General features: G+C 33.3%; 1 protein-coding gene across 2 annotated transcripts in view; it reads right to left on the bottom strand.

Moving 5' to 3' along the window:
- Nucleotides 1–2,331: 2,331 nt before the first annotated feature.
- The window catches only part of LOC111712869 (agrin), a 33,315-nt gene continuing 20,184 nt past the window's right edge, over nt 2,332–15,462 (bottom strand). Inside the window, exons 8-16 of one of the 2 annotated variants that reach the window (XM_023487614.1) lie at nt 13,945–13,957; nt 13,756–13,810; nt 9,635–9,740; nt 9,297–9,400; nt 8,538–8,667; nt 6,688–6,797; nt 5,256–5,372; nt 3,007–3,144; nt 2,332–2,608 (exon numbers count right to left, since the gene is read on the bottom strand). In XM_023487614.1, coding sequence (XP_023343382.1) covers nt 2,491–2,608; nt 3,007–3,144; nt 5,256–5,372; nt 6,688–6,797; nt 8,538–8,667; nt 9,297–9,400; nt 9,635–9,740; nt 13,756–13,810; nt 13,945–13,957 — 891 coding nt within the window. In that variant the 3' untranslated portion in view covers nt 2,332–2,490. Of the gene's footprint in view, nt 2,609–3,006; nt 3,145–5,255; nt 5,373–6,687; nt 6,798–8,537; nt 8,668–9,296; nt 9,401–9,634; nt 9,741–13,755; nt 13,824–13,944; nt 13,958–15,462 lie in introns of both variants that reach the window. The other variant, XM_023487613.1, reaches the window with a different exon arrangement.

Raw genomic sequence — 15,462 nt, 5'->3', positions numbered from 1 at the left:
GCAATGAGTTGATTTTCAAGCTTCTGGTAAACTACAGGTAATGGTACTTCGGCCCTAAGGCATTTCCGTCCTACAGTACTTCTGTCTTAAGATAATCCGACCTACACAGGTACTGCAGATCTTGTCAGTATGTTATACAAGTACAAGTATAATGGCCGATATGCGCGGTTAGGATAGGTTAAGACAATTTCTGGGCCGAGCGCTGCGGCTACTTAATAACTGTGCACCATAAATACGAAATGTGTGCATCTTTCCTACATACAGTGTTAATCATCTGAACTATAAAATGTGTTCATCCGACCTATATAGTAAAGAAAGCTCTGAATTTAATTTCCAATTATTTTAGTTTTAGGTTAATCTTCTCAGACTTGAAAACTTTTCCTCTTCAAAGTTTTCTCATTAAGTGAAAATTTTATAAAATAGCTTCATTTATCAGGGTTTTTTTTGGCGCATTTTCTATTTTATCAAATTCTAAATCTTGGATAGGATCCTTCTTATGTGATGGGAATTTCCCGGAAACTTTTTCTCTAATTATAGATAGATATATAGATATATATTTATCATTAAAGTACATAATTTTACATAGATACATTCTTTAAACTAACACTTTTAATGACGGGATTTGCTGTATTCTCTTTCTCCTTCTCTGAGCCCTGTATCCTAATATAAAATTCTTTATCCTTGTATTCTAATCAAATTCTGGTGTATCCTGATAAACCCATATGTATACCCTGTATCCCTGTATCCTCATCTACCCCTGAATCCCGGTATATCCCTGTATCATGTATCCTGGTATATCCCTCTATCTGGTATATCCCTGTATCCTAGAATATCCATGTATCCTGGTATATCCCTCTATCTGGTATATCCTTGTATCCTCGTAGATCCTTGTATCCTGATATACCCTTGTATCCTGATATACCCTTGTATCCTGGTATATCCCTGTATCCTGGTATACCCATATATCATGGTACATTACTGTACCCTGGTATATCCCTGTATCCTGGTATACCCCTATATCCTGGTACATCACTGTACCCTGGGATATCCCTGTATCCTGGTATATCCCCGTATCCTGGTATCTGTATATCCCGGTGTATCCTGGTCACAGACTTATCTCTGATCCTGGTATATCCCTATATCCTGGTATATCCTGTATCCTGTATACCCCTGTATCCTAGTATATCCCTGGAACCTTGTATACCCATGTATCCTGGTATATCACTGAATCCTGGTATACCTCTGTATCCTAGTATTCCCCTGTATCCTGATATACCCCTGTATCCTGGTACATCAATGTACCCTGGTATATCCCTGTCATATGTATCATTGTAATGACAAATATATATAAAGGGAAAAATAAATTTAAAAAAAACATTTTTCATTGATTAATTTTTAAATCTTTATTTAACATTTGTATTTTATAATTAAAAGTATAATTTTCATTTTGATACAGGGTGTCCCAATAAACATGGGAATTAAACGGCGACTTCTTTATCGTCTTTGTTACACAGCATTATTTTGTAAACACTTATTAATTATCGAAAATTAAAGACGATTTACAAGTTGTGTTTTAATACCCATGTTTATTGGGACACCCTGAGGAAAGGAAAACTTTCTATGATGGACACTTGTTAACACTTCCCGGGCATTTAAAATACAGTGAGAACAAGAAAACTTTGAAATGGGAAGACTTTAACTTTAAAAGCCTAGTGTGCATGAGACATGTCGATTGTGCCGTGTAAACAAACCCATTTCACTAAATTAGTGATTTAATATGTGTCTTGTAAAACTATTTGCTTTGTAACAACATCAAATACACATTAGTATTGCTATCATGTTGTCTTCCTATTCCACTGTTCTCTGGTTCTCACTGTATATATATTTATTACTGATGAATCTGAATAAATACACATAGTTAGTTAAAAATGACATAAGAAGTAACGAGGTCAGAAAGTCATAAATAATTCTGTTTTTAACAAAGTTTAAACATAGTTAAGTTGAGATAAGTTAAAATAAAATCCGCTTTAATTCCATTTCTTTTTTTCGGGATTGCTTAGAACTGCCACGCACAACCGGTGTACATTTGAATATCCGAGCTGGGCCAACCTTTACAGTCCTAGTTTGGACTAATTAATAAAGCGGCAGACCTGTGCGCTAAAGTTCTGCTTTTATTTATGAATATTGATCATGTGTATTTTTAAAATTTGCTAAACTTTTATATTCTGTTACATATATATATTCAGTAAATATTGAAATTTATATTGAAATTTAGCTGAAGCTTTAAATAAGGTTGACATTGTAAAGAGTAGATTACATAAAAAGAACATCAAATATTCTAAAGTGTATTGTCCTAATTTGTGTTTGAAATATCATAAAAAAATATATATGTCCTAAAGTACATTGTACTCTATTTGTGGTTGAAAGTAGCAATAAATATATCCTAAAATACATTGTACTCTATTTGTGGTTGAAAGTAAAATATATATCCTAAAGTACATTGTACTCTATCTGTGGTTGAAAGTACGGAAGGAATTTGGGCTGTTGTCTTGGATCACCGCATCTTCCATAATATTCAATACTCACTCCAGTCCCCAAGCTTCGGGCCCTAGAAAAGTCCTTATGAATGGCAATGTAAAGGTCAATATAAAGGTAAAAGTAATGGTCAAGGTTCATTTTATCATTAAAATTTGGTCTGGAAAACAAATCAGAAATCATTGAGATAAAGATTAAGATTAAGATTAAGACTTTATAAGATTAAAATTAAGATGATGATGAAGATTAAGACTTTAAGATAAAAATGAAGATGAAGATGAAGATGAAGATGAAGATGAAGATGAAGATGAAGATGAAGATGAAGATGAAGATGAAGATGAAGATGAAGATGAAGATGAAGATGAAGATGAAGATGAAGATGAAGATGAAGATGAAGATGAAGATGAAGATGAAAATTATGATTAAGATTAAGTAAAGGGGTTAAGATTAAGATTAAGATTGAAAATGAACCTGCAGGTTTCTTGTTGCATAAAACAAGGATTTAAATAAGTTTTCCCATCAGATCCGCAGACAGGGTCGAGGGTAGGCGGGCACACTCGGGCACACCCCTTCCATTGGAACACAGACAAGCACTTGGATACGGGCACCCTAATATAGATAACAATTCTACTTAATGGGACTGTAAGCATAATTTCAGGTGACCCTTCGTGTAAAAATGTCAAGACCCGATTCACCGCATACCCTTGAAACTTTCTCTGATCAATATTATTGCCGTTTTTGGTTTTAAAGTGTGAAAATTCTGATAATCGAGCAAATTGGGTGGCTTTCCGTCTCACCTTCTTCAAAACGCGAGCGTATTTATGGGGCACCACCCCCTTAGAAACATCATTTTTGCAACTGATGAACTGTTCAAATGTAGTGTTTCGATAGGAATTCCAAATATTTAAACAAAAAAATCAGTGCAGAGGGGCGGGGTGGACAAACAAAAAGTTTTTTACCGACTATGTACATGAAATATAGTCAAAACCCTACCCATAGCCCACTATTTCTCGGCCTTATTTAAAACTTAAAAGGCGATCATCCTTAATGTATATTTAATAAAGCTTAAAATGTTTCAAATAATTTTGATGAATTTAAATATTTACTAAAATTTTGAAATATTGTGAATAATATATTTAGTCAAGAATAAAAAGTAAAATCACCATAAATGTAATTGATATAATATGGATATAATCAAGGTTGTACAATAAGGTTGGTTACTCCTCGATGCGCTCCAATCTGTCTTAGGAGACGACATTTTTCGTACATTAGAGTGCATCGAGAGTAACCAACCTTAGTATGTATCAAGGAGAATTGAATACAAGGAGGGGGCAATAGGGTTTCCGTACACTTTGCTATGACGTTTTTGGACTGCTGGAATTGTTGTTACGCAAAAACTAGTTCTCCAGCAGTCCAAAAACGTCACAGCAAAGTGTACGGAAACCCTATTGCCCCCTCCTTGGTTTCAATTCTCCTTGCTATGTATGCAACATTGGATGAAAGTAATTGAATTATTGGATTGGAAAAATCATATATTTCAATTTATCTCTAGAAATATGACACAAAAACGCGGAATAATTCCTCTTTTTATTTTTAAATGATAAACTTTAAACATAATTTGTTCTTTTTATAATAATACTTAAATAGGAAGAATTTATGAATTTAAATAGTCAATTGAACATCAAACACAGCCTTTGAGCAGTGTACAGGTAAACACATTGTACACCTATTTTATAATTAGTCACACTGTTTATTTTGGGTTGTTCTAAATTATTTTGCCCATTTAAAGAAATGGCAACATTTTTAATGTTTACGTATCCATAAAACTTCCCACTTTCCCGGGGCCAATGTGAGTTGGTACACAAATTTGGGCCCGATCAGTACAGCCATTTCGACAAAGGGACATACAAATTCATTAAAACAAACCTTTAGATTTTTTTTGCTTCTTTCGTACACTATGCACTCCCACCCCCCCCCCCCCCCCCCCCCCCAAGCAGGGTTTGATAAATGCATAGATTTCCGAAATCATATTGACAAGAATGAAAACCAAATATTAATTTATCACCCATGAAGATGCAGCAATTGAAGATATTATATTTCTTTATGTAATACAATACTCATATATTCTGGGTTAGAATCCCTTGGTATATTAGCATTGCAGTAGTTTTTTATTAGGACCCCAGAGTCTAGAGAATGCTGTATGTTTCAGCGTTATAGTTGTTACAATTGTACACAGGGGCGTTTACATAAATCTCACTAGATGGGGATGTGATATTTGTCGTACCGTCCCTTTTTACCATTTCTAGTCCTTTTGTATACTGTTCATCTTGCTCTAGATGCTTTTGACTTTAGTCTGTCAGGTATTTAAAATGAATCGAGTTTTCAATGATGTCATGAAAATTAGGAACAATATTACAATTTTGATAAATGAGTATTGATTAAGGAACATTACTAGATATAAACAATATTATAACTTAAGTCTAGTTTCTTACAAATTTCTAATTCTAAATTTATCGTTAACCCGAATTGTATGTTGCGACTTTCTCAATTTGTATGAGCTCTACGTTCGTCGAAAAAAGTCGTTTTTAACAATTTTCTTCTTATAAACGCAACAGATGGAAGTATGATTCGTGGCGAACAAAATCGATTATTTTTCGCCGTAAGCCTATACCCCCGTTTCATTTTTCGCAAACACTCCCTTTAAAATTGATGTTTTTTACCTGTAAATATGCTTCCCACAGTTTTCTTTCCTCATTTGACAAACATTAGAGTAAAGAGAATTATCAGAGCCGCAGATATATTCTTCAGATTTATCCGTACAGTCCTCCTCACAATATCTAGATATACATATATAGAGTCTAGATACATTCTTCAGTTTTTTCCGTACAGTCCGCCCCACAATATCTAGATGCATATATATATTGGAGTCGCAGATATATTCTTCAGCAACAATTTTAGCTCCAATATCAACCAATTTTTTGCGGATTTTTCTGTTTAAGTTGGTGGAAAACAAAATTTATAAATGTTAATTTTTTAATTTGCCGCTCATAATCCTTTCCGTTTCATGTCATCATGTGAGTTGTCACATTGAAATATGGGCCCAATTGGCATCAATCATATGAAGGAGGGAACCCCCGGACGCCATGAGCCTCTGCTATGCAGACACGAGCCTCCCAAAGTTGCTAGGCAGACCAAACCTCCACTTTGCAGAAATGAGCATGCACAACACATCAAAATGTGCCTGTGTAATACAGAAGGTTTTTTAAAACTTGTGTTTTAAGTTTAAATAAAAGATTTTTTTGAAATTTTTAGACATAGTGGCATGAGAGGCTTCTCAAAGATGACTAATAAAGTGGTATCTAAAACTTTAAACATTTTTTACACGAAAAGGAAAATATTTAGAAAATAAATTTGAATTTCATGTCATTTCATCTTTTATAATCTTTGATTTTAGCGATACCTTTTTTTGAAGTTCAAATTAAATCTAGAAAATTTTTATCATTTATTTAAATCTTAACATTTTTCAAAAAAAAGTATCAATTAAATCAAAGATTACAACAAAACAAGTTTACTCCAGAAATATTTCTCCAAATATCTTCCTTTCTGCTTAAGAAATGTTTAAAGTTTTAATATTAATCTTTTAAACCACTTTAAGAGTTCATATATGTTTCTAATCATGACAATCAATGAACAACTCTAATCTTTAGTAAAATTCTTATGCCACTACGTCAAAAAAAATTGTTAAAAGTTTTCATGGCGTCCGGGGTTTCCCTCCCAAATTATTTACTTCTAAAGCTTACTAAAGCTAAAACAGGTGCTTTAGTTCTAAAATGTACATATCAATTGTTCAGGGCTACAAAAAGCTGTAATTGAGTTAGTAAGGCCAAGATGTTGCGACACTTTAAAAGTCGACCCAGTCTTTTTACAAATGCATCTTTTCATATCAGTCTAGATCTACATGGTTTATGGTTAATTAAAGTGGTCGTGGTATATATCATTATAATAAAACAACTTTCTATTTCATGATTTCATTAGGTTGGATTAACTTGAAAATGAATAAAAGAGAAGTTGTCAATTAACAGGTTCTTTTTAAAACATAAATGGAAATGTCGTCTTCATTGTACTAATATAATCGCCGACCAAGGTATCTACCTTGTAAGTTGGCACATGTCTAGGCTGGTCGGGTTGACCCTCTGCCCGCAGGTTTCTCGTCTGAGATGACACAAACTTGGATACACGTTTCCGTTCGAGGCACAGACAACCTAGATACAGCCTAGATACAACCTGGATACAGCATAGATACAACCTAGATACAACCTAGATACAACCTAGAAACAACCTAGATACAACCTAGATACAACCTAGATACAACCAAGATACAGCCTAGATACAGCCTAGATAGTCTAAATAATATTATATAGATACAACCCAGATACAACCTATGTAGAAAAAGATTGACTTTTTTAATTTAGTGTTTCCAAGTGGAGCCAACAATATTGGGTTAATATATTTCTTGCTAAAGCTGCTTTATCTTTATGTAGATTCTATTCATATTTATTGTACAAGGTGTCCCAGTAAACACGATTCGAAGACGACCAATTGTATCATTTTTATTATGCTCTAATTTGGGAACCCGGCTTTTCCTGGAATACAATTCAACCAACTCGATTTACAATTTTTAAACCAAAACTCAGAAAATTATCGTGAATCTACAGTGTTACCCTTTAAAAACTTGAGGCAAATCAAAAATCTTTAATTTTTTATGCTTCTTGAACGAATGAAATTGAGACGTAAAAAAATCAAAAATTTGAAAAATCCGGGAAATTGAAATTCGACGTACGCTTAAAGAATTGGTTGTAACAAAAAAGTATAAGGCCTAGAAGGAAGGAAACAAATTACATCATGAAATAACTGAAATATATACAGTGAAACCCTTAATAACGAATACATGGAAAGAATTCCTCAAATGTCGTATTCTTCACTTTCTGATAATGGAATGATGCAGATATTTAGTTTTTTAATTAAATGATTATATGGAACTCTTTACAACTGTTCCCGCATATTCATGGCTATTTATTTATTTTCGCAAATACTGAAATTTACATAATAAAGTATAAAACTCATTGAAAAATTTTCAAGACGACATTTGATAAATTCTTCCGATGTATTCATTATTAAGGGTTTCACTGTAGCTTTCTAATCATTACACCTTGATTGTAAAAATTAAATGAAAATTGTTTCCTCAGTAACTAAAACCCTACTGCCCAGTTTTATTGATTGCATAACGTATTAACGTTTATAAATGTTCAGTCTTCAACGAGGGAATACTTATTTTTGGTGAGATTCTCTTTATGGTTAGGGAAACTTTCCAATGTTGTCAAGGTACTTTTCAGTGTTGTCAAGATACTTTTCAATTTTGTCAAGGTACGTTTCAGGGTTGTCAAGATACTTTTCAGTGTTGTCAAGATAGGTTTCAGGATAGTCAAAATAATTTTCAGGGTTGTCAAGATGTTTTTCAATGTTGTCAAGATAGGTTTTAGGGTTGTCAAGATACTTTTCAGGGTTGTCAAGATACTTTTCAGGGTTGTCAAGATACTTTTCAAAGTTGTCAAGATACTTTTCAGGGTTGTCAAGATGCTTTTGAATGTTGTCAAGATAGGGTTTAGAGTTGTCAAGATACTTTTCATGGTTGTCAAGACACATTTTAGGGTTGTCAAGATACTTTTCAGGGGTGTCAAGATTATTTTTAGGGTTTTCAAGATACTTTTCAGAGTTGTCAGGATACTTTTCAGGGATTTCAGGACATTTCAAGGAGTATAAGGTTGTCAGGATATTTCTAGCTTATAAGGTTGTCATGATATTTCTAGCTTATAAGTTTGTCAGGATAATTCTAGGTTTACGAGATTGTCAGGATATTTCTAGGTTTATAAGGTTCTCAGGATATTTCTAGGTTTACAAGGTTGTCAACGTTTCACATTTTAGCACAATGAAAATTCGTTAACCTGGGTTTGATTTGTCTCTGGGCAGGCACGTGGGCAGGGTAGGTTTGGTTTGGAAAGATCCTGGCAGGAACCGGTATGGGACAGCTGAACTCCGGATTTACAGGTTGCCTCTTGTAATTCACACTTGTTCCTAAATTATATTAATTTTAGCGAAAAAAAAGTTTTAAAACATTTTTTCTTTTATCCAACGAAAATTCTGATTTAAAGTTTAGAAGAGAATTTAAATTTACCTAAAAGTAGAAAGCTTGAGGATTTACCATTTAGAAAAGTGTTGCATTGCAGAGAAATAAGAATAAGTACTTTATCAAGATTATTTAAAATGATATTTAGAACCCCAGGGAGGAAGATGCAATCAAGAGTCCTTTCATATATATTTAGGATAATTTATATTACTAATCCCTTTAAACATGGATTAAGTCAATTCATTTGGGATATCTGAAAAAGGTCTTAAAGGGACTTAAGCGTAATTACAATTGACCATATCTATGCAAAGATGACAATGCCCGATTAACAATGGTACCTTTGAAACTTTACACTGATTAAAAATGTCGAAGATACCGTCGTTTTTCTGACTCGAAAAGTGTTTAATTGTTTCACATCGAAGTATTTGTTATAACATTCCAATTTATTCTCAGTTCTGATAATTTTACGGAAAAAAATTAGATTATATTTTCTCATAAAGGAACAATATGTGTTAAATACCTTCAAATCTGTTATTTTTATCTTTGTAAAGCTACACTAAGAGACAAGTTTGAATACCTATATGTGATACCGTTGTTTCCACAAACAGCAGATTCTTCATCCGGACACTGAACCATCCTGGAGCAGGTTTCCATCCTTCTCTTACAGTTCTCAAGAAGTACCTAGATAATACTAGGTTTAAACCAGTCTAGAGCAGGTTTCTCTTCTCATCTTACAATTCTCCAGGGGTATCTAGATAATACTAATTTAAACCATTCTAGAGCAGGTTTGCATCTTTCTCTTACCATTCTTCAGGGGTACCTACGGTGGTAGGCGATTATAGCAATATAATGAAGACGACTTTTTTATTCAAAATGTAATTGTTAACAAGCTTTTTCGAATACTATAAAGCTAACCTTTGTTATTTTCTTAAAGGTAAGAAGGGGGAAACCACAGTCTGCTCTTCTAAGTTCGCATTCACTTGAATATATCTGTCCATCACTGCCGCAAGTTAATGCAACACTAGAAAGGAAACAGGTTAAACGAATCTAATTATCTTGATCTCAATCTTTTGCTAATCTGCAGATTAATTTAATCGTTATTCGATATCCCGCATGGTAATCGTACCCAGTCAGAGGTTGATTAAGGGAAGGAAATGCTATAGTGAAGGATATTGAGCATTGGTTTTCAAATTAAAAGTGCCTACTGTTGATATCGGGATTTTTGTGCTGGAGCTCAGAGCTCAGAACTTTTGTTTTGCAGATACTCGAATAATCCCAATCCCTTGATCTCGATATCCAATATGGGCACTTTTAGTTTTAGGATAAATACTTGATCTCAATTCAATTCAGTTATTCCACGCCTGATCATGTGAATTTAGGTATTCAGAGTATTTATAAGAGTATCGTTGAACAAAACTCCCGAATTTTCTTTTGGGGGTCTTAACATTTGTGTAAATTTTGATTGAAGAGATTCGAAAAAAGAGAATATAAACAAACTGAAAAAAATAATATTTCATTTCAAGAATATTGATATCCACAAAACTGCCTAAACCCATTCGTAAAACCCGGGTTCTAAAACTGGTTTTCATAACGATACCCTGTCTTAAGTTTTGGGCTCAGGCATGGGTACTGGAATAGGGTATCGCTGTGAGGCTCGCGGACGAATGAAAGGTCGATACGGTACGGGGGAAGATCTGTGCCCTCTGACGTCACTGATTAAAACTATTAGTGGAGAATTCTCAGACCGCCAAAGAAATGCCAATCACAATTATGCGTATACTCTCCTACAACAGATCTTATCCCAAGACAGTTCTAGGACCAGTGCCAACTTTGTGTCCTGTACCGGGTTATGACGTAGGTAAGGTACAGAATCTAGAATAACTAGAATTGTACAACGATAACATATATTATCTTTGGAATTGTATGACTACCTTACCCTATTCCAGTACCCATGTATTCAGGTAATTGGGTATTCGGGTATCATGCCAGAAAAAGGATACTTATTTTTTATTATGTTTTCCCCAAGGTTTTGGCATCCAAATTGAAAGCATAAGGATTGAATAGAATCGACAATAACAAAGTTTAATTGTGCGTTATATTTAATGTTCTTCTTAATTCTTTAAACTAGTGTTCATGTACAGAAATCTGGTAAGGAATTGAGTCGTGGAAAACTCAAATGTATAACAAAAAACCATTTTATACAAATCCATTTCGACAAACTTTTCTACAGATTAGAGCCATAAATAATATTTATGATCAGTTTCAGACCAATCCATTCTCTTTCCTCAGATTAAGTTAAGCAATGAGAATGAAAAAAGGAGAAGAGAATTGGAAAGCAAAATTGTGTTGTGACATTTCTTGGACAGAACATTTAATAAACAGAACATTTAATAGACAGAACATTTAATAGACAGAACATTTAATAGACAGAACATTTCATAGACAGAACACTTAATAGACAGAATATTTAATAGACAGAACATTTAATAGACAGAACATTTAATAGGCAGAACATTTAATAGACAGAACATTTAATAGGCAGAAAATTTTAGAGACACAACATTTCACAGACATAACAATTCACAGACAAAAAATTTCATTGACAAACCATTTAATAGACATAAAATTTTATAGACTGAAAATTCAACAGACAGAACAATTCATAAACATAATATTTCGCAGGCAGAAAATTTCATGGACAAGACATTTCATAGACAGAACATTTTATAGACGGATCATTTCATAGAAAAACATTTCATAGACAAAAAATTTTACAGACGGAACATTCAATAGACAGAATAATTAATACGCATAACATTTCACAAACAGAACATTTCATAGACAGAACACTTAACAGACAGAACATTCGCAGACAGAATATTTCAAAGTTAAACCTGTAGACTATGACATGCCTTGTCTATGAAATTTCATTTCTACCAAAATTCCTAAATTTGACTTTGCAAATTATAGAATAAACCTTCTTTGTGTACTCTCATTGGAGTGGATTGAGGCAACCTGCACTTAATGAATTAAGAAGTTTTTCCATAAAATTTGTAAAAAGAAAAATCTATCTTAACAGCTCATAGTGAGGATTAGGAAACATTTTCTCTCAGTTTTACATTTTCTTGTTCACTTTCTACCCTTCTATTTGAATTCTGCTTAATAAGTCTGAAAACGTAATTTCAAATGTTAAAAATTAAGAATTAAAAATGTTTATAATTTTTAAAACTTTATTGTTCAGATAAATGTTTTAGGGGTACTATTGCAAATCAGGCAATGACATCTTTGCATGAAAGGTCATTTGAAATTACGCTTACATTCTCCTCCGTTTATATTTCTTTTGAACTCTCAAGCTCTGCCTAAAAACTGAACTATCAAAGTCAAGGAACTAAACTAAAAAATGTTAAACTACAGGCTAAAAACATTTCCCTGGCTTCGAGTTCCCCAACTTAAAGGAATTGAGTTCTGACTTTCTAATCCCTACATATTTACAGTCCAATGTTGTAGACCTTTGACATTTCAAACCATGACTTCTGTTAGATCAAATCATATAAGTTTGAAATATCAAAGGTTTATGGCATTGGGTTTCAAAGATATAGGGATTAGAAAATCAGAATTTGTGTCAAGGACCTAATTCCTTTGAGACAAATAGGAAAACTGGAGCATGCGCTATGATCGGACATATAAAACATTTTCACCTGTAATTAAAATCTACATTTCATGTTTTTTTATTGGAACTTATTTTATTGAAGAGCTGTTGAGAAGAGCAAAAATGTTTTGAATTTCATGCATCCGGAGTTTCCGGACTTACTTTTGGCATAAAATCAAAACTAGAGAAGCTACGAGGTCGCAAAGTTGAACCAGTAATGTGGCATAAATATTTAAATATCCAAACATTTTTTTTAAACTTAACTGTAGTAAATTTACTTAAATATACATATTAATTGTGAATAATACGAGAAGAACAAAAACATTTATGACAATCTTCATTAATTTGATGTATTTTACATAAACTTTTGAACGTTTTAATTTTTATATCATATGATAAAAAAATTGCTTTTCTCCCATACTTAACGTTTTCTTTTAATTAAGTAAATATGTACCTCTTTTCCAAACAAACTATCCTTCAAGTTTTGTAGAAGATGCTTAAAATTACATTTGCAGAGATTAAACTCTTAAAATTACATTTGCAGAGATTTAACTCTGAAAATTACATTTGCAGAGATTAAACTCTTAAAATTACATTTGCAGAGATTAAACTCTTAAAATTACATTTGCAGAGATTAAACTCTTAAAATTACATTTGCAGAGATTAAACTCTTAAAATTACATTTGCAGAGATTAAACTCTTAAAATTACATTTGCAGAGATTAAACTCTTAAAATTACATTTGCAGANTTCTTTATTCTTTATTCTTTATTCTTTATTTTTTATTCTTTATTCTTTATTCTTTATTCTTTATTCTTTATTCTTTATTCTTTATTCTTTATTCTTTATTTTAGACATTTATATGGGTTTCTTTCTGAAGTTAAAGTAAAATAAACTGTCCAATTAACGTAAAAGGTAGTTTAGCTAAAATATGAACAATGTACAACACATGGCTGCATTTATAAAAACATTATAAAGAATAATGCTATTTTACATTTCGGGATATGACAATTAAATGAAGTAGTTTTAATTCAGTAAATTTAAGAATTTGTTCTATTTAGCTCTATTCAGTAAATTTTTAGGTTTCTAGATTTTCAATGAAATTGAATTGAAAAATTCAATTAAATGAACAGTATTTAATAAGGGGGGGTTGAAAATTATTTAATGAAGGGGGGGGGGGGGTGAAGAAACAAGTTGGGATTCTAGTGTTAATCAGATGAAAATGGAAAACGGAGTTTTCTGCATTCCTTACAAATCTAGATGGGCACTGCCCCCCCCCCCCACCTCCATACCATACTTGTTTTCTTAGATGCCCTTTTTTAAGTATAAAAATATCCTCATTATTTACCTTAGAGTTCATATAAAACATAAAAATAAAAAATATGTACCTTATATCGGTGCAATCAAGGGGACAAGACGTTCTATATAGACGGTTCAAGCAGTATCCAATAGGTACCTAGAAAACTAGGTTCAAGTATCTAATAGGCACATAGTAAACTAGGTTCAAGTATCCAACAGGCACCTAGAGAAAACTAGGTTCAAGTATCTAAATGGTACCTAGAGAATTAGGTCCAAGTATCCAATAGGTACCTAGAACACAAGGGTCATGTATCCAATAGTAACCTAGAAAACTAGGTTCAAGTATTCCATAGGCACCTAGAGAAAACTAGGTTCAAGTATCTAAAAGGTACCTAGAAAACTAGGTTGAAGTATCAAATTGGTACCTAGAGCAAACTAGGTTCAAGTATCTAATAGTTACCTAGAAAAAAAAACTAGTTCAAGTATCCTATAGGTACCTAGAAAACAATGTTTAAGTATCCAACATTAGATACCTACGTAGAAAACTAGGCTCAAGTATCCTAAAGGTATCTAGTGTAACAATCTGTGATTTTGTTGATCTTTTACGATCAGCGATTCAAGGATTTTTTAGATCGCTGAGATCATAGCTACCTAGGGGTATCATGTCCCCCCCCCTTTTACCCTTCGGTTGGACTTTTGAATCCTATTTTGAATCCTAACGGATTTATTTGAGTTTGCATGTGAATTCTATAAATAACCCAAGCCACGCCGAAAACCGTAGCCACGCCAATTGTTCCGTTATTCCTGAGGCCCGGGCGCTGGTGGGATGGCCGGCCAGCTCCCGGGGAACTAGGGTTAAGCTCTAGCCTAGGGTGGAGTGAAATCAGGGAAAAGCAGTTAGTTGAAGACCAGCTCCCTAGACTAGAGGTTCCCCTGGAGATCCCCCCTCACTCTGAAACATTCTCAATTCATAATATTTGATTCGTATAGTATTTTCCTTTAGTTTTTGTATCGTTGTAAATAATAATAAATTGTAAGAAAAAGCGACTCGTCGAATATTTAGTCAAATGAGTAGTTGCATTGATTCATTTTTCTTTCATATGTAATATGGTGAAGTTCAAAAATTGGAAGCCCAAATAGCAACACTCGTTTTTGATAATATTCAGCGAAATAGTTTTCCAACATTTTGGTCCACCCTAACCGGAATGCTAGAGTACTATCGGTAAGCTTGCGCGGAACTTTTCTATTGAAAATAGACGCCAACTCATCTTACACTGCAGTTACCCGTTACTTTTCAAATTGTGAACATTAACTAATTAATTCCAAGGTAAAACGACATTATTTCTATTTTGTTTAGTTGCTTATAAATTTATGAGTATGGCGCAAATATTTTCATCAAGCTTGAATATTTTTCGACAGATTGACAGCAGTTAATTGACGCGAGTTAAGATAAAATGTTAGAAACACAGACAGACAATATGTCTTTTCAGTTCAATTATATTATTCGTCCCTATTCCATTCTTATATCTTAGGATGGAGAACGACGCCCCTGAACAACCAAGACCTGGGGGTAGACCTGACTGGTTCCTCAGCTGGTTAGGCGAAGTATTTCTCCCCGCCTATCGGGACCCAGTGGCCTCTCGAATTGAAAAGTTCGAGGATGCAGTAGAACAAATTCCAGACCTGGATGAAGCGATTAAGAAATCTGCATAAAGTGTAAGAGCAAATATCAAAATGCTCAGGGGCATTACAAGTATGCACCGGAAGGCTAAAAGCTTCGCAATCCGGAGATAAAT

Source organism: Eurytemora carolleeae, unplaced genomic scaffold (assembly GCF_000591075.1).
Source record: "Eurytemora carolleeae unplaced genomic scaffold, Eaff_2.0 scaffold1339, whole genome shotgun sequence".
Taxonomy (NCBI): Eukaryota; Metazoa; Arthropoda; class Copepoda; order Calanoida; family Temoridae; genus Eurytemora; species Eurytemora carolleeae.
Note: the sequence above shows the minus strand (reverse complement) of the source record. Positions and strands in the feature narration are given on the sequence as shown.